Consider the following 20,363-nt stretch of genomic DNA (forward strand, 5'->3'; position numbering starts at 1 on the left):
TGGGCGTTCCCTTGTTTGTGATTCTTTGTTTTGTTCTTGCTGCCTTTAAAATTCTTTCTTTAATTTTGCCATTTTCATTGTCTTGGTGTGGGTATTTTGGGGTTCATCTTGTTTGGAACTCTTTTTGTTTCCTGTACCTGGATATCTGTTTCCTTCTTCAGGTTAGGGAAGTTTTCAGCCACAATTTCATCAAATACATTTTCTACTTCTTTCTCTCTCTTCTTATTCTGAGACCCCTATAATATGAATGTTAGTATGTTTGATTGTCTCAGAGGTCTCATTTTTAAGAATTTGTTTTTCTTTTTGCTGTTCTGATTTTGTGATTTCCACTATTCCTTCTTTCAGATCACATATGCATTCTTCTATATCACCTAATCTGCTGTTGAATCCCCCTAGTGTATTTTTCATTTCAGTTATTATATTCTTTAGCTCTGATTGGTTTTTTCTTATATTTTCTAAATCTCTGTTGAAGTTTTCAATGAGTGCTTTCATTCTACTCTCAAGTTTGGTGAGCATCTTTATGACCATCGCTTCTAGCCCTTTATTAGGTTAATTATTTATCTCTATTTCATTAAGGTATTTTTCAAGGGTTTTACTTTGTTCTTTTGTTTGAAACATATTCCTCCATTTTCTCATTTTGTTTAACTTTCTATGTTTGTCTCTATGAAATTATGTGAAAGTTACGTGTTCTGGTCTTGAAGACATGTCCTATGATGTCCTATTCAGTCTGCATGTGCCCACTGGCTTTGGTGGGAGAGCTGCATCTGAAGTGAGCATGGGCCACACTTTCCCCTAGGGTATGCTGGCAGCCACCACTTTGGTGGGAAATAGGGCTGGATTCAGAGGGGCTAGAGCCAGATCCAGGTGCAGCCAGGGCTTCTCCTAGACTCAGTGGCAGTCACTGCCCTATGGGGTAGGGTTTGAGGCTCCCAGGGCCTGGAGTAGAAGCCCCGAGGGTGGTGGGTTTCTTCTGAGTGTGATGACAATCTCTGCCTTGGTTGGGGGCATGGCCAGGTTCCTGAGGGCTTGGAGCCACACTTCTAAACTGGTTCTGCTTTTCCCCCAGGTGTACACACCTTGGTTAGAGGCAGGGTGGGGGCTGGAGGGGTTGGAGCCACACTGCTGAGCTGGTTGCATTTCTTCCCTGGTGTGTGCATGCTCATTAGCAATAGCAGCCTCCACCTTAGTGGGGAACAGCGCCAGAGTAGGAGGTGCTGGAGCAGGAGCCCAGTGCAGGTTGTGGGGTACACTGGGGCAGCCCTGGCAGGCCATCCAGAGCAACCAGCAGTTGTCAGTCTGCTGCCTCCATGCTGGGATTGGGAGCAAGCAAGTCTGTGTACATGCTCTTCAGGAGCAGAGTATCAGTTTCTTACTGCCCCCTAGTAAGCCACACTGGTTTTCAAAACAGCTAAGGAGTCTCATTTTCCTGACCTTGAAGCCCAGACCTGGGGTGTCTAATATGTGGCTCAAACTCCTCGCTCCCCAGGGAGGATCCCCAAATCTGTGATAGCCCCCTCCTCTTCTGGGTCACACACTAGAGGTGTGTGTCTTGACTAGATCAATTCTCCTCCCCTCCTACCAGACTCCAGGTGGTTCTTTCTTTACAGCCTTGGTTGTAGAAGAGCTATTCTGCTAGTCTTCAGGTTGTTCACAGTGAGTTTCTCTATGTGTAGCTGTAGTTTTGATGTGCTCGTGGGAGGAGGTGAACTCAGGGTCCTCCCACTCTGCCAACTTGATCCCACCTCTCTTGTTATGTTTTTTTAAAACAAAATGTTTTTGACTACTTTGCTCAAAATATAATTGATTAGATTCATAAGCTCTTTATTCTTGGACTATATCCCATCCACCAAAACAATATAAGACTATGGTTATAAAACTATTAGTAATCAAACACACATGAACATAAAATAATTGTTTGTCTAGACAATTATTTTAGAATTCCTTAAAATTAATGTTCAATATTTGAACACTATTTATTTTCTGAAATATTTTTTAGCCAGAATGGTAAAATTTCCATGAAAGCAGCTAGTATTCAACATCTAGTCTGTTTCATCATTTTATTTAACTCTATCAATTGTGTTTTCTTTTCTTTTGGAATGAAAAAGCAGAGGGGAAAAAAAGATAATTTGGGATATTTTTCTTTTTTGATGCTAACATTATAATCTCTAGAAAAAATACACTTTAAAAGTTAAGTCTTGAATTGCTGGTAGTCAAGTTTCCAAATTTCAAGTCATCAATACATTTTCTAACTGAACAGAAAACTATCTTATGCTTTTTTATGCACTAAATTACTGCATCAAGTAATCCAAGAGTTGACTATATTTAGAGATCAATCTAGTTAAATAGCTGGTATGGTTTTTGAGTTGACTGTTTTCTCAGAGATTATGTGAGGATAGTTTTAAGCATATTTTTTATTTAAGACTTTTTAGTTGAGACTGACCCAGAGAAATTTAAGGGACTTACCTACGGAAAAAGAACTTACCGCATTCATTCCCTGCCCAAAAAAGGGCACTATGGCATGAGCTGCATCTCCCATCAACACACAGTGTGATTTAAAGTGAAAAGAAGAGCACTTAACGGATATCATGGGCTGGGCGGGCAACAGAAAGAAATCTTGTGCCAGGGTTTGCCTTTAGAGGAAAACAATAAAAATGTAAAAATGTTAAGCTGGGTATTAAATATTGTGTAATTCTTTCAGATTTACTGGCTTTGTTAACATAATATTTCATTGAAAAGTACGTGAGAATGCCAGGAAGAAAACAGGAGAGGGAGAACTGAAGTTTCTTCTAGTTCCCAAATTCCACTGTTCTATTTATATTCTTAATTTGCAACAGTTTTAATCACATCCAAAAGGAACAAGTTTAGCTGCATTTGAATAACTTGAAATATGTCTGTGTTATATGTCATGAAAATTTTATTATCAAGCACACAGATCACACAATTTTCAACTACGTTGGAATGTTTTAGGTTTCCTTGGAGAAACTTGAGATGCAGTTGTGCATTTGATTAGCACACAACAAACCAAAATTAAGTTAATGCGAATCCATGTGTATTTGGAAATGAACAACTGTAATCAAGCTAGTATCTGTTCAAGCATCTACAGAGGTTTTATGGAAGCTATAGGTAGAGAAGTAGTACATACACTAGAGGATCTTAAATCTAGTTGGAGAGGCAAGAAAGAGCCACAGAACAAGTTCTGAAGTAGCTAAGGGCTAAATTTTGGTGTGCAGAGATTTCCCTTCAAAGTCAGAGAAGGAGAAGCCAACACAGGCAATTGAATTTTTCTGCAGGAAAGGATGAGAACTGACAATTTTTAATAGATCTGCTATGGGTGGGCAGTGGGCTATCCCTTTTACATAATTAGCTCATTCAATTTTCAAAATAGCCCTAAAAGTTAGGTAACATGATGTCTATTTTAATGATGAAAAATCTGAGATTCAGGGAAGTCAGGGACAAGAGCAGTATTCAAATCTTGCTCTTTCTGCAGTATTGTGCTGCCTCCATGAAGACATCGCTGGAGATAGAAAGTGAGCTGGATTCCAGGACGGAGTGACAGTGGGAGAGAGGCACTGAGTGAGACCAAATGACAAGGTCCATATGAGGGGGAAGTTGATATGGGCCAGAGGAGCTGAGACTGATAATCCAGACAGCTAATACAATTAGCTATCAATTTGGGGGAACTTTATATGTGCCTGGCCCTGTGCTGAATGATTTATAGGCATGATCCCCTTTACTCCTCACAACAACCCTTTGGTGCAGGTATTACTATTATCACCATTTTACTGTGAGGGGCGTGAGACATAGGAAAGCTTATACAGCTAGCAACTGGTGGACTTGAGACTTGAGGTTGCAAGCTATTTCTGCCTTGATGTAGATTTGTGTTCCCACCAGCAGAAGGAAGCACAGACAAGCCCTAAGGGGCCTGAGCGCCTGCTCAGGGTACATAGAAGGTCCAGGGACATTGGTGATTTGTCTTTCCCAGGGAAACTGGCCTGGCCTGGATTTTTTCAGAATTCCTGTTCACAGCACAAGATCCTCTTGGACTTTTGCTGTAATCTAGGCTTCCTGTCCAGGTCACTGCATGATTGGTCATGTTTAACAAAAACGGAAATAAGTGCATTAGCCTTTATTTGAACTTTGAATAACTCAAACCAGTGGGGCAAAAGGCACCATTGCACATCTTGAGACTTACTTTCCAATTAGAGGGATAGAATCCGGAAAGTAATTCTGGAAGAAATTCAGCACATCACTACTAGTTTGCAGTTTTTCAAACTCTTCAAAGGGCATGAACAAAGTACACGTGAAAGATTTGTTCTGTAAGAAGAAGAGGAACAGTGTGAGAGAGATCAGGGGGCCAGGCAATGCTGGCACTAAGGCAGACCCCTAAATCACAGACCGCTTGCTGTGGCTCAGGGGCCTCTGGGAAGAATGTCCAAGCAGACAGGAAAGGCAGCCTCTCTTTCTTCCCTCACTCCCAAGGAAAAGCTCCGTCAAGTCCCAAGGTGCTCCCCAGCTTCTTGGTTATCAGGAGAATTTTATACTGTAAACTCAAGATATTTTCACCAAGCAAACATTACACTTCTTAGATTATTAATAGGTTGGTTGGATTTGATTTCTCCTCTTTTTTTTTTTCCTTATTGTTGTTCCATTTAAGATGTTATGATATTAAGGCATTAGACCCTAGGACTGTTAATAAGTGAAGAAAAAAAAAAAGAAAGTAAAAGACCAACCAGAGAAATATCAATAGGTATATCTGTCTATATTATCTATATAGATAATACAGATAATAATAACTATATATATGTATATATTATATATTAACAAAGCAAAAAAGTTTCTTTCTAATGAAAGAACAGCCATGCTCTTTTGAGATAATGTATATTCCAATGTTGTCCTACAGATATTAAGGATGAAAAATACTTCCTAATATATAACCTAAATCTCTTTGGCTTTATTTCGGGACCATTTCTTCCTGTGCTGTCTTGGGGAAGATGGCAGTCAGGTACCACCACACATAAACCCCCATTAGTCATTCATATATGTTAAATATCCTCTCCAAAGTAAATAGTTTGGATTCCTTCAGGTTTTTCCTCAGTATCCCCAGAGTTTCAGATATAATCACTAAATAGACTAAACAATGATGAAGTTGATTACATTCATGCATACAGAGTATAAAAGTAAGTAACGAAAAACATTACTTATATATGCAAAATGACAGTTGATAAGAAATTTTACACTACCATGTTAGGAAGTGCAATCATCATAAAGGTATCTCTAGGCCAAATATGTAGATAATTAGGTTCCATGGCATACTGCAGGGAAGAAAGGTATATATAATTAGTGTATTAATGTAACACATCTGCATTAACAAATTAAATACGATGATTCTGTTTATGTTATAATTGTTTCCACAGCAATTTAAATCAGTGTCATATGCATGGTGATGTGCACATCCATTGCTACGTAAAGCAGAAGTTTTCTTAGAAAAGACTTTGTGTTCTGTCTTTATAAACTCAGGCTTAGGTGAGTTTTTGATACCATGTATAATTGAAGATTTGAGAACATGCTATAAGATATTCATTTTCTCTCTCTCCTCTATTTCCATGGACACACGCACATATATACACATACACAAATATGTATACATACATATATAAAAAATATATTATATACACACATAAGCTGTGGATGTGTGTATATATGTGTAATATTTTTCTACTTTATTTTTTACCTTATTTGGGTAATTATTTGTATAAACAGAAAGATCCTAAGTTTAAATTTCATGGACAAAACAAAATTTTACAAACAAGCCTCTTATTGCTTGTTTACTACAACATAAATAATAGAGAGAAATGCTCCCTCTTTAGCAAAACCACTACAGGGCAATAGCCGCCTGAGTAGGTATGTATGGCTTGGGCACATGAATTGACCCAAAGACCCAAGTGACCCAAACCACTGAGGTTCCCGGGGTATTACATATATAAGAATATGCCATCCGTTTCCCAACTATTTTAAGTTTGTATTATTTTCTATAAATGTTTAGAAAGCACCTACCATGTATATGTCTTATGGTAGTAAAAAGATGACAGAAAGTACATCTTAGTCTCCTAGCTAACATTTTCACACTTTTTTATAGTTATTTGTGTCTTAGGAGATGAAACTGCTTCTTCCCGGCTTTTTTATCCCCAGAGCCCCAAAGAAAGCCCAATACACAGACAAAGAGATGAATAAGTGAATAACACTTTGACACCAAAGATCTCACAAAGCAGTTGAATAGGCAAGATATATACATGTGAAAAGCTCCCAAAAACTTCTCTTTAACAACAACTCAAGTGGTAGAGAGACAAAATGATTTGGTGTCTAGGTAGAAGTTTAGGAAATAAAAACTGGTCAGGTAAGAGGATTGTGGGTCTGGGATGGCTGAAACAAGGGACTGGTAGATTAGATAGCGGTGAAGGACAGCGGCTGCTGGTGAGGGTGAGCACGCTGAGCAACGTGGAGGGGGCACAAATGAGCATGGTGCCTTACTGGTAATAGGACACTAGCCTGGATGAGGTGAGCCTCCTTGCTTCCCTCTTGCTATCTTTTGACCTATTCTACATGGTGTCGATAAAGCAAATATGATACCAAAAACATTTTGATATTCATACATATTTCATGACCCTAGAAAACAACTCTTTAAATTTTCAGGTTCTTTATTCCAAGTCATGCTCTCAATAGATATCCTTATGCAACAGCGGTCCCAAGGTCAGATTTGTCATAATTCCCATGGGTCTTCTTACTACAAGTCCCTCCACACATAAAGTCTAAGCGAGACAGTTTGCTTGCTGTGCAAAAACAGCTTTAAGATAAGCTCCCACATAATTCCCAAAAGCACTCCCTTAATATTCACCCAACTCTGTCACTCATCCAATCTCTCCCTCCTACTCCACCTGTCAGAGATGGAGTGAAAATGTCTGCTACATTAGAAAAAGAAAAAAGGAAGGAAGAAAAGGAAAAAGAAAAGAAAGGAAGGAAGAAAGAAAGAAGTGGAGAAAAAGGTTCATAGAATTGTTTTGGGGCCATGTCAAAATATTCCCATGTCTGGTCACATTACTATGTCAAAACAGCATTTCTTAAAAGAGTAAAAACTTTCTATAAACCACCAATCATTACTATTAAATAGGAACACCTTGTAAATAAATGGCTATCTTAAATCTACATTAGTAGGCATGATCCCACTCAAACTGGGGACAATTTTTCAACAAAATCTTATAATCCAGAATTATCAGATCCTGGGCCATTAGAATATGACCCACCTGAAGACCATAAAATATCATTGAATAATTAGTAAATCCATGTTTAACCAGGAGGAAGAAATAGAAAGACAACGAAATGTTAAAATATGGATTTGACTGGCTGATAGTTTAGTATATAAGTGGTATATAATACCACTATCCCAAACTGACAAACTATTTCATAGATGTCTGAATTTCAAATAGTATAGATTAAATCAGTACCTTAAAAATATATGTTTTATATGCAAATCAAGTATTTAACTAATGCTGTTTACTTTTCATTACTGATAAGCCAAGATCCTCATTGCTTCTGTTGGTGTTTTAATTTTCCTTATTAAATTCCTACATTTATTTGCTTATGACAATACACAATATACATACTACATATTTCCCTCCGGCCACATATGGTTTAACATGGGAAGCAGGGAATGAGAAACATGCAATGCAAATCTCTTTGAAACAACTTGCTGTTCACTTTATTTAATAACTTTTGCATTTAATCATGAGTATAAGAACTCTGGAATGTCAGTATACATAGTTGATTCCCAACCCAATTTTTTTCTCCCAAGAGATAATAGAAAAATGATATTATTGTGTAAGACAAATCCCCTGTGTGTTTCCAATAAGGTAGTTGTAATTCCTCTCCTTTCTTCCATTCAAGAAAACATATCAAAAGGTAAGGGAGTGAGAGTGATATTATTAAAGAGATACCTGTACATCCAATTTATTATTAATTACAAAATACTTGTGGCCTTGATCAAGATATGCTATGAGAACAACTGCACTAGAATATGCTTCTATACTAATATGGGGCAGGGGGAGGAGGAGAGTTGTAGAAAGAAGAAAAGAAAGGGAAAGGACTTACATCCCCATTCTTAGGTGGAATAGTCAATTCCATGTACCCATGAGGAATGTATTGTTGACTGTAATCAAAGCGGGGTTTCTTCATGAGGTGAGTTCTGACAGTGGAATAGGCTCCATCACATCCTACAATGAGGTCACAGGTGACATCTTTGGCATCGTTCTCATGCCTGAAAAATAAAATAAATCATCAAAAAAAAAAAAAGCCTAGTGGTGAAAATGATGAAGTACCTCTATTGGGTATAAAAAGTAGTGAATTAATGGGGCCACTACTCACTTTTACCTATCTGTTTTAGAGCTTTGAGTGGATAGCTACAAAATGCAGATAACGATTGTCCCAGTCATGGGTTTGCTTATGAGAATGAGGATAACACAAAACCATACTGATTAATAAAGACATGCTAGGCCACAGAAGCATGACTAAGAGTTGAGTTCCCTGCATGAAGGAAGAGAACCTTGAAAAGAAAGAAAAGTGTTTCAAATGGAGGGAATGTATGAACAACCACAGGATGTGACCAGAATCTTCTAGGAGCAACACATTTGTCTTGAACAGAGGGGATCAGAAGATGAATTTAAGAAAAGAATACAATTGGGAAAGGAGGAGAAGAGAATGAATGTTAAGACAAAAGGTTTAAATACATTATTCTGGCAAATGGGAGAAAACAATTTTTTTCCATTGGGGAGATGGTGTATAAAGAGTGGTAATTTAAGATAACTTACTTAGGAGTGGAAACATTGCAGTGGAGCCAGAGTGCAGACGGGAAAGAAATGGGGACAAGGTGACTGTAGTAGCCTGCATGTGTGGGGATGAGAGCCCAAGGATTGTGGCGCTCAGGAAGAAGGAGGACATAGGCTCTGAGGCAAACAGAAAGTATGAATGATTGGTGCACGTTTATAGGTCTAGTGGGAGAAAATATGGAAAGGGCTACATCAAGGATAATTTTAATTATTTGGGTAATAGTACTAGGGAAGTCAGGAATGGGAGATGCTTGGTGACAAATAGAGGATCAAGGTTTTAGATGTGTTTGAGATTATGGCAAGTAGTTGTGAAGGTGTTTAATGGGAAATTAATATTGATTAAGATTGAAATAAGGATTGAGAATGAAGAAAAAGGCCTGGCCTGGAGATGCTAATCATAGAAATGTGAATTTACAAGTAGTTGTTGAATGAACTGTGAATCCATGACATATCCCACGAGTGGGATGTGAGGTTTAGAACTCTAGAGGAAATGGAGTCGGCCAAGGGGAGGCAGACAAATAGTAATTCAGAAAGAGGGGAGGAGAAACAGGGCAGCGGAGGGTCATCTGTTTCAAGGGAGGAGAGTGTTTGAAGCAGAGTATGGCTACTAGTGTACTTGTGTAGAATAAGGAAGAATCAGTGGTGCTAGTAATCAGAAGGCATCTAAGACCTATTTTCAATGTAAAATTACTTGATTCTAGAAACTATTTGAATTACCCTGTTAGTAATCATTTAATTCTTTCAAAAGAGCCAGAGAACAAAGTTTACAGGTACAATTCTCCACGTCAACCCCTCACCTCTGAAGTCAAAAGGCTAACTGCTGATTACCCAAGCACTGTGATCATTCCTTCCTCAGGATTACATTTCAACAGCCTGTGGCCAAAGTGCACCTTTGCATTGGGATATTTCTCAACAGCTGAGGAAACAAAGAAAGACAACTAATAGAAATGAAATTCCAATTCTTATTTCACTTAATCAAATTGAAATATTAATCATTTTCTGAGAACAGTGTGATAGAGACACTTATTCTTACCAATGTAAAAATGAGTTAGTTAAAAGGTAATTTGACAACTATTTGGCAAATGTTCCAGGATAATTTGGTAGCAAAAGAGATAAATAAAAATCAACTATCCTCACCTCAAAAAAAAAAAAAACTAATTCCATTATGCAAATTCTTATATCACTGTAATTGTTGGCACCCTAGGAAAGAAGCTGTCATCACATATTTTAAAAGTTTTCCCCAATTTAAGGCTTAATTTGTGATCGGAAATATTCAATCAAACTTCCTTTTTCATACTATGTCTGACTTTATATTTCTTTTTAGCAAGTCCTCTAGACTTCTAGCTCAATTTGTCATAAATATAGATTATTGATACTAATTCCTTTAGTAATCAAACACTGCAACAGTCAGGGGAAAATGAGTAAGAAGATTTGAAACTTAATAAGTAGAATCAAATTATTTTAGTGCTTTCTTTGCCTGCTAACAATCTATAGTGTATTTTGTTTTCTGAATTATTAATTATGTTCTTATCATAGTAGTAAATTTATTTTTGTTCCTATTAATTCTCATGGGCAGGAGATCTATAATTAGTGGTTATTTATTGTTCTTAAAGCTACAAATCAGAATGCAGGTGTTAGAGCTGGAATAGACCTCAGAGATGATTTATTTCAAAACTCTTCATCTTATAAATGGAATAACCAAGATCCTGGAGGGAAAGACAATTTGCCTGAGATCATACAAAGTAAAAAAATTAGGAAAAATAATCCAGAGTTCTGACTTCTGTACTTATCTCTCCTTTTCATCTCAGGTTTTGTCTTTTTTTTGTTCTGCTTTGCTTGAGTTTGATTTGGGGTCTGAAGACTTTAAGATTCTTGGACATGGGATTAGAAGCTTTAGAATACTGAAATCTGAGATAAGCCTAAGACTGATCTATGTTTAAGAAACCTTTTGACAAATAACTTGGAGAAGTCAGAGTTTACCTGAACCACTATGGGTGTCTTTTATCAATACAAACACAAAATGTGTTTGTGGAATCAACCTTTTTGTAAATTAAATTTTATTTTATTTTCAAATTAGATGTATAGTAATACCTCCCAAAGAATTTTCCATGGAACACTAGTCCTGTGATATGCTCCCCAAAATAGTTGTTCTGTGGTCAGTCATTAGAGAAATGCTCATACTTTGACCCTCCTGGCTGTGCTGTCCTGGTCCCCAGATATATGTGGCTCTAGAGTGCTTGAAATGCAGCTGGTCTGAATGGAGATGTGATGTACCCACTGGGTTTTGACAACTTAGTACCAAAAAATAAAAAGAATAAAATGTCTCATGAGTAGCTTTCTTACATTGTACATTGAAATGATAATATTTTGGATATATTAGGTTAAATATACTATTAAAATTAATTTCACCTTTTTCTTTTTAGGTTTTCTAATGTGGTTAATATAAAGTTTTAAATTATACATGTGGCTGGCATTTGTGGTCACATCTTAGACAGCATTGCTCTAGAAAATCCACACTGCATAGTAGAATAAAGGCCCTGAGAAGTACTGTAAGAAAAGACTTTTAAAACTAAGTTGATGCAGGGTTTATCAAATTTACCTGACCACATATACTTTTTCTGTTTGTTTTACTTAACAATTATTAATAGCCCACCAAATAGTAAACTATGAAACAATCCTACATGAAAAGCTGATTCAGGGAAATGATTTAGTTACAGTACTTTCAGAGGTGAGGCTCTTCTATTAGAAGGAATGAGCATTTATCTGTGGAATGGGTGGCTCACACGTCTGATGCCATGTAAAGGAATAAGAGCTGTGTAAAAGAACTTTATATGTCAAACAAACTTTAGGAGTCAAGAGACTCAGCATTCTTTTTATCAACGTATTTACGTCATTTATGAAATTGCATGCTGTGCAGTGCACCCCTAATGAAAAACAGGGGAGCATGCAAGATTGGATCTCCTTATTATTAGCAGGTGTTTCATATATTATATATAATACTGGAGGCAGTGACTGTAATAGTTAAAAGCATGGACTTTGGAATAGACAAACTCAAGTTCAAATCCAGATTCTACTACTTACTAGCAGTGTAATCTGCTGCTCTGTGGAGCTCTCCAAGCCCCCTTTACCATCTATAAAACTGAGGTAAAAATAATCCCCACTTCACACAGTTGTTTGGAGGGTTATACAAATTGATGCAATATAAAGCAGTTAACATAGTGCCTGGTGCATAAGTGAATATTTTCTATTATTTTTATCAATAAATTCATAGGATCCTGTTAAGAGATTATCTTAGGTCCACTGTGCTACTTTTTCAAAAATCTGTTTTGTAGTTTCTTTTCTTAAGATCAACATGAATATATCAAGCAACCTAGCCCACCCCCACCTATCTACTCATCCAAAAGTCAGTCTTACAACTACAAGTAAAGAAGTAGAAATAAGAAGACTACTAAGCCCTATTTCTTAAGTACCTGGTGAATCAACTAGAGTGACCTTCCCTATCACTCCTCCTCCCAGTTGAATTCAATTCAACAGATATGTTGCAAACTCACCCTGGGTAGGGGACTGAGGAGAAACACAGATAAATCATTGGAACCTCTGCTCTCCAAAAATCCAAGGCTGCTGGAACGCATTGAGGGATTGATTGATTTAAAAGAAAGTAGAAATACTAATGGCATATTTTGCATGGAATGAATCTGTTTAGTACAAATGCTGAAGAAGAGAAAAAACTATGATAAAGGGCTACATGGAATGTGATTGGATTGATTATCCAAGCTACAAATTTAATTTGCAATCCAGGGACTTTTCAATTAATAGGTAGGTCTTTTTAGTTACATGAGCATCTTCAGGCTTATACACACCTTCCTCTTTCTCAACCTCCTAAACCCTGAATCTGCTTTGTCTCCTACAAATATCTTGAATCTATACCTCCCCCCAACCACTTGGCTGTAGCTTTAGTCCAGGGCCTTGTTTTTGCACACAGGGATTATCATAATACTCTAAAATCTGCAGCCTTCTATCAGCCTTCACACTATTGCTTTTCATCTTTCTGATAAGAAAATCTAATTGTCTCTGAAAATTGTTACATCTGTATATCTGTTGTTCCACTAGACCATGAGTTCTTCACTGAGGAGTGAGCACTCATTCAATCCAGTGCCTAGAAAACAATAGGAATTCAATACACGCTGAACAAATGATTTTTATTTAGACCACTGATAAAATGAAAAAGAGATGCTGGAAGATGCATCACCACTACTTTTTTTTTTTTTTTGCGGTGCGCGGTCCTCTCACTGTTGTGGCCTCTCCCGTTGCAGAGCACAGGCTCCGGATGCGCAGGCTCAGCGTCCATGGCTCACGGGCCTAGCCGCTCCGCGGCATGTGAGATCTTCCTGGACTGGGGCACAAACCTGTGTCCCCTCCATCGGCAGGCGGACTCTCAACCACTGCGCCACCAGGGAAACCCTCTACTTTTAAAGAAACACTTTGTATTGTACATAGTCTTGCTCTTAATAACCCCCCAAAAAAGGAATAGTAAACAAATCTCAGTAAATCATGTGACAATCATTAGTCTCATGTGCTTTACAGAAAGTGAAAACTGGTGAATAAAGCACTGGACTTACCAGTCAATAGATCCTTGTTTAGATTTTCTCTGCTTATAGAAAGAATATACTGCAAGAAAAATATAATAGATACTGTTTGTTTCTGAAGAATGGACAAATATGCTTCTATCTTATTCACTCAGCAATAGGAAATATTAATCATTTAGCAGAAGGTTGCAAGCTCAGTTTTATAACCATTTAACTAAGTAACTTTTTTCTATAAACACTTTAATCAAATACATGTTATACAATGTTCACGTTTAAACTTAGGTTTGATACTATAAAAAACAAACCTTTTTCTGGTAGCAAAAACGTTATTTTCACTAAGAAAGATAGTTTTAACAATCAAACATAAATCTCATATATTCATCTTAAGTCTCCAAATCGAGCTGCGTAAAAAACTTCAGAAATGACAGCACTACTAGAATAAATGTACTATTTCCCAAAGAAACTACTTTGAAAGCCTTCATTTCAGTGTGAAAGGCTGTGTGTGTGTGTGGTGTGGTTGTGGTGGGGTGAGGGTTGCTAGGAGTAGGTGGAACCCAGCTGGGACATGTGTTGGTTGTTTCTGACTTCATAGGGCCAACTGTTCCATGAGGCACGGTCAGAACAGTGCATAGGGCCCATGATGTTTTCAGGGATTCATGAAAATATTTTAATTTTAGTTTATTTTAAAATCAGAAGAAAAAAAATATAATGAGTATATATAAGAATGAATCCAGTCTGGATTATATTCAAGATTAATATAATCTTTATATCAATGCACTCATACAATCTAATTTTCAATATTTATTGTTTTATAGAGAAAGGGTCTCACAAAGGCAAAAGTGCCTATCTAGAGCTCATGAAAGTCATAATGCAGTCTTGCAATTCAGGGCAAGTCTATTGCTTTAAAATTTTAAAGCATATAATTTTCCAAATTATGGGACGACATTTAACACAAATATGGTAATTTATTAATCTTCACCTCATTCAAATATAGGCATTTAAAATTAACAGCTAAATCTATACATGGTGTAAAAATAACTTGGTCATGATACAGAAGCAGTGACTGAGGAGGAGCTTCCTGTGTCTTTGCTATAAATTAAAATTAACAGGGATGTCTTCATTCTCTGCCTCATGGTTGTTTTCTAGTCTTCTACATTATTAATCATTGCATTTCCATAGAAACCACACTTGTTATTCAAAGTATATTAGGAAACATTCAAACTATAAAGGCTTATTAATGTGAGGAAAATATTCTTTCCCTTTCAGTTGATTCCTATCAGGCTTAGTTGAGATAATCTGGGAACTAATAATCTGGGAACCAACAGACATGTTGGTCCTGCAGGAAGGCCAGGGAGAGTCCCGGTCTAATCTACTCCATATCTTTGAGCAGTATCTTATTATAACCAAAAGTTAGAGTCACTCACATCAAGCTTCACTTCTCCAATACATATTCTAAAAGGCTTATCTTGTGAAGAATAAGTAAGAATAAGAACAAACAAGTCAAGAGCTATAAAGTGGCCCTTGTAACCAAACCTAAAAGAAGTAGGATAATCTCCTTTGGAGATTCGTAAGACAATAGTTGCAGTGCTGACTTTTTCAAATATGCTAGGAAAAAATGTTTACATTCTAGTCCTGAAAGCCTTCAAATGAGAATGTTTTCTAGTAAGGGGACACCATTTCTGTATTTTGGGTATAGGAGTTTAGCAAGAAGAATTGGGGTAACTCTGACCCGCTCTGTATATTAGAGAGTATTTTGATATTTGGCAACTGGGGAGGGAAATGGGAGGAACCAGTAAGACAGTCACCACAAGGGAGAAAGGGCAGAGAAATAACAGCTGGGGGAGGGAGGCTCAGAGAAGGGGGTATAGAAAGGATTTCAGAGGTCAAACTGTACACACTAGAAATTTATAAATTGTTTGCTGTGTCCTGTGCAAGGTGGACCTTCCATGACCCCCAAGTCTTCAGCATATTCATGTGTATTTTGAGTGAGTGCTTTTTGTATGGAAAATGGTGAAAATGGTGAGTTTCATGTGTGGCCATCATGGTACACAGCCAATACTAGAGGAGAGAGAGTGGACACCAAGAAGTCCATAGGACAGTAGGTAGGCTCCCTGAGCATTCGAAGAAATCCTGGGGTCATGGGGATGGCTTTGCACTTCCACAGTCTGTGGAATCGACCAATTCAGAGCAATTTTATATAGTTCTTAAAAGATAAGGAGACCCCATGTTCAACTCCAGTATAAAGACAGTGATGCAAAGCTATAAATTTAGCATTAACTCAATTGTTAAGAATTGAGAAATGGCAAGATTGATGGGGAAGGATCATTTCCTCCTTCCATATTGAAGGCCCCGAAATGAGAACTCCCACCAACACTTTCAACTTCCTGGGGAGTCATTGGTGATGAAACTGCTCCTCTCTCCCTCTCTCTCTCTCTCTCTCTCTCTCTCTCTCTCTCTCTCTCTCTCTCTTTCTCTCTTTCTCTCTCTGTGAGGGTAAGGAAGTCAATTTTAGCCTCAAGTCCAAGTCACTCTTTTCATCTAGCTTCCCTGTTATTTTTGAACCATATCTTACTCCTTGACCTATTCATACTTTATTGGTTCAATCTCTGGGGAAGGGATGGATATGCTGAATTGGACCTCCTCAGCACAATGTTAATCCAAGAGAAAGGTGGGATGACTATTACGAGTCGCTCTCATTTTAGCAAAAAGAAACAGTGCAACTAAGCAGTACTACCAGCACTCCTCTGAGGGCCTCCTACACCATGCTCGCTGGCTGTTGTCTGTAAGGAAACCTGTCTTGTTTCTCCCTTGCTGCTGACCTCATGTGATCATGCAGGCTGTTTCTTTCTCCAAGGTGGTTGGAGTCAATGCATCTAAAGCTGCTGATCGCTGTGAGATTCTTTGCAAGTTTTCTCATCACTGGACACACGTGACACTTAAAAATTTACATTGTTTAGAAATTTGGTCTCACCCAACGTCCCTCCATAGATAGACTGTCATTTGATTGGAACAGTGCTATTTCGCTGCCAATCTAAGACTTAAACAAAATGTCTGTTTCAAGCCTCACCTTCTCTTCTCTGAAAATGAAAGCTTTCCTCCCACTCTGAACCATATAGCTGAATGCCCCTGCCATCACTCGGGTGAGTTCTTTTCACAAGAACTTGATTACTACCTATCCTCCCCAGGTTGCAAGCTCCCCTCCTGTTGCTCAGCAACTAGCACAGGGCATGGCTAGCATAGCACAGGAGGACAATTATTGGTTCCAGAAAAGATACATTTAGTTAGTATAGTTTATACTTGACTTGCATGTGTAAATCTTATTTGCCTATCAAGAAGAGGCAATTCTTTTCTTTCTTATAGCACCAAGCTCAATTTGGGGCCAATTAAACAGGACATATTAATTATCTGAAGACATTTATCTGACTATGGATGGTCAGTGGACTGTCTTTCCCTTCCTTCCCCTGCCAGGCTCATGTATTAAGACTCTGTACCTAAGTTTTCATAATGCCAAAATAAGCAGGTTATTATTTCTAAAAAGTCATTAAATAGAAAATTTTAGTCCTTCCCCACTACCCCCTCATTCCCACTTAGTCGTTGGAATGTTTTACTTTTCAATTACTTTTTTTTTTTTTTGCGGTACGTGGGCCTCTCACTGCTGTAGCCTCTCCCGTTGCAGAGCACAGGCTCTGGACGCGCAGGCTCAGCGGCCATGGCTCACAGGCCCAGCCACTCTGCGGCATGTGGGATCTTCCCGAACCGGGGCACGAACCCGTGTCCCCTGCATCGGCAGGCAGACTCTCAACCACTGCGCCACCAGGGAAGCCCTTCAATTACTTTTTAAACGCACACAAAATTTACCATCTTAACCATTTTTAAATATACAGTTCGATGGCATTAAATACATTTACATTGTTGCGCTACTATCAGAACCATCCATCCACAGAACTCTTCATCTTGTAAACCTGAAACTTGACATGTCCCCATTAAATAATAGCTCCCCATTCCTCCCTTCCTCCAGGTCCTGTCAACCACCATTCTACTTTCTCTTTCTATGAATATAACTACTCTAGATACCTTACATAAGCAGAATTATATAGTACTTAACATTTTGTGACTGGCTTATTTAGCTTAGTTTATCTAAGGTTTATCTATGTTGTAGAATATCAGAACTTCCTTCTTTTTGAAGGCTGAATGGTATTCCTTTTTATGTTGTATAGAAAATCTACACCTCTGCTGTGTGTCTCTCCTTTACTCTCATACTATTACCACGCTCACCACACTTCTGACACCATATACATGTGGGAGTTTTCCTCAAACCAGCAATTCTCTGCAACTCCAGCTGGGCACCCTATAGTTTATTCTGACACTACTAACTTGGAGATGGCGTCAGATTCCACAGGTTAAAAGCTCAGCCCTACAAGACCATTCCTCTCCTTCACACGCCAATTGCAAATGCAGTTTGTCACCTGTGCTTCTGACTAATCAGCTATAAATCAGAAGTTGCCATGATCCCCTCTTCAAGTTCAACCAATTTGCTAGAGTGGCTCACAGAATTCAGGGAAACAGGTTAGTTACATTTACCAGTTTATTATAAAAGAATATGATAAAGGATACAGATGAACATCTAGGTGGAAGAGATGCATAGGATAAAGTATGTATTTGCCATCTCTGGGTGTGCCACTCTCTCAGTACCTCCATGTGTTCATGAACCTGGAAGCTCTCTGGGCCCCATACTTTTGGAATTTTTATGGAGGATTTATCATGTAGGCATGATGGATAATTAACTCCATTTCCAGCCCCTCTCCCCCCTCTGGAGAATGGGGGTTGTGTCTGAAAGTTCCAAGCTTCTAATCATGAGTTGGTCTTTCTGGTGACCAGCCCCCATCCAGGAGTCCATCCAGAGTTACCTGGAAAGACACTGCTGTCACCCAGGAAATTCCAAGGGATTTAGGAACTCTGTGTAAGGAACCAAAGACCAAATATTAGAACAAAAGATGCTCCTAGTGTTTTTATCACTTAGAAGATTACAAGGGTTTTAGGAGCCCTGTGTCAGGAACAAGTGCAGAGACCTGTATGTATTTTTTCTATTATCTCACATAAGTATATACCACATTTTGTTTATCCATCCATCAATGGACATTTTGGTTGCTTTTACTTGTTGACTACTGGGAATAATGCTGCTATGATCATGGGTGTTCAAATATCTCTGCCAGACCCTGCTTTCAGTTCTTTTGAATATATACCTAGAAGTGGAATTGCTGAATCATATGGTAGTTCTATTTTTAATTTTTTGAGGAACCACCACACTGTTTTCCACAGTAGATGCACCAATTTACATTCTCACCCACAGGGTAAAAGGTTCCTATTTCTCCACACCCTCACCAACACTTATTTTTTGATAGTAGCCACCATAATGAGTATGAGGTGCTTCAGCTTCTTTAATCAGCACAAGATCCACAAAGACCTTACTCCCAAGAGCATATGTGCTTTATTTCTTGCTACCCAAAGTGTGGTCTGTGGACCTGCAGCATGGACACCACCTGGGTGAATTTGGTTTGCAGAACCTCAGCCTCCACCCCAGCTCTACAGAATCAGACTGTGTATTTTAACAAGATCCCAGGTGAGTCTGAGAAGTGCTGATCTACCTACAATGGACACTCTGCAGAGGATCAGAGACTCAGAAGAATATGAACCTCACTTGGGCTCTGCAAAATGAGGCATTGCTGGATAAAGTAAGCAGGGGTTTTTCTATGGTTGATAGGTTTATGGTACATTCATCCTGTCTCTCAAAGAAATAAACATAGAAAGAAAGTGTAATCAGATAAAAATACTTTGCCCAACTCTGTACATTACTATTTCAAAGATAAGAAGAAAAACACAAAGTAGGATAATGGATTTTCCTTCTTAAACACTACATCATCATCTGGCCTCTGTTTGAGAAGTTATACAATGCTGAAAGCATTTCCAGTTCATTCTATAAATTCTATTATAACTATTACAACTAGAATAATAATAATTTGAGGCAAGAGAGTCAGGGGGAAGCAATAGCATCATAAAACTTAAGTTTGCATAGCGCTGTTCTTGCATAGTATGCTTAACAATAAATACATGGTAATCTCTATCTAGTTGAAAGGAGATGGGAGGGAAAGGGCATCCCAGGCCAGTATGAGTGAAGCATAGAGGCATAAAACAGCCTAATAGCAATAACAATAATAACCATTATTGAATGGTTATTAGGGACTGGGCCCTTTCTAAGCATCTCATATGAATTAACTAGTATATGTTCTTGCATTCTAAACAGGCAAGCAATGTCAAAGATAGGTTAGAGAAGAAAGGCAGGGCCAACAAGAAAGTAGCAGGTTCCAGACACTAGACTCAGTTATTACCATTTTACAAAAAAAGAACCTCCAGGTAAACCTACCTGTGACTTTGTCCCATAGGGAATTGCAGACTTTTTTCCTGAAAGAGAGTGAATCATTCTTGCTTTCATGGGGATACCTTGGGCTACAATCTGAAATAAAATCAGAAATATCAATTTCAATTTCCATAATGTGGCCTCATGCAAATAAGATAGATATCGATTTTAAAATGTGATTATTCAAGTATTTTCCAAAAATCAAAAAATGTAAAGGTCCATGAGAACACAGTATGGTAGAAAATCAATAAAAACTATGTTCCTGCAAATTTTACTTTTTAGGTTTTTTTTAACCCTTAGATTTTAGAATAGATCTCAAGTTTATTTGGTCTAAAGCAAATATTACAAGCGAAGAAATGGTTCATTGTCAGAGAGATTAAGTTATTTTTCTCATGATCACAAAAGAGAGTAATGCATGAGGAGTAAATCCCAGGATTCCTGAAATCCAGTGCAATGTGCTTTCCTACACATGCCTAAGAAAAATGT

The 20,363-nt window shown here is 38.0% G+C and overlaps 1 protein-coding gene across 1 annotated transcript in view; it reads right to left on the reverse strand.

Annotated features, from left to right (window-relative positions):
• The window catches only part of KMO (kynurenine 3-monooxygenase), a 55,341-nt gene that overhangs the window by 12,112 nt on the left and 22,866 nt on the right, over positions 1 to 20,363 (reverse strand). Inside the window, 7 exon segments of the mRNA XM_029229960.1 lie at positions 2,483 to 2,630; positions 4,193 to 4,314; positions 5,241 to 5,312; positions 8,143 to 8,308; positions 9,705 to 9,792; positions 13,496 to 13,544; positions 19,884 to 19,973. Of these exon segments, the coding sequence (XP_029085793.1) occupies positions 2,483 to 2,630; positions 4,193 to 4,314; positions 5,241 to 5,312; positions 8,143 to 8,308; positions 9,705 to 9,792; positions 13,496 to 13,544; positions 19,884 to 19,973 (735 nt within the window).

Source organism: Monodon monoceros, unplaced genomic scaffold (genome assembly GCF_005190385.1).
Source record: "Monodon monoceros isolate NGI ecotype Baffin Bay Population unplaced genomic scaffold, NGI_Narwhal_1 Super_Scaffold_18, whole genome shotgun sequence".
NCBI classification, from domain to species: Eukaryota; Metazoa; Chordata; class Mammalia; order Artiodactyla; family Monodontidae; genus Monodon; species Monodon monoceros.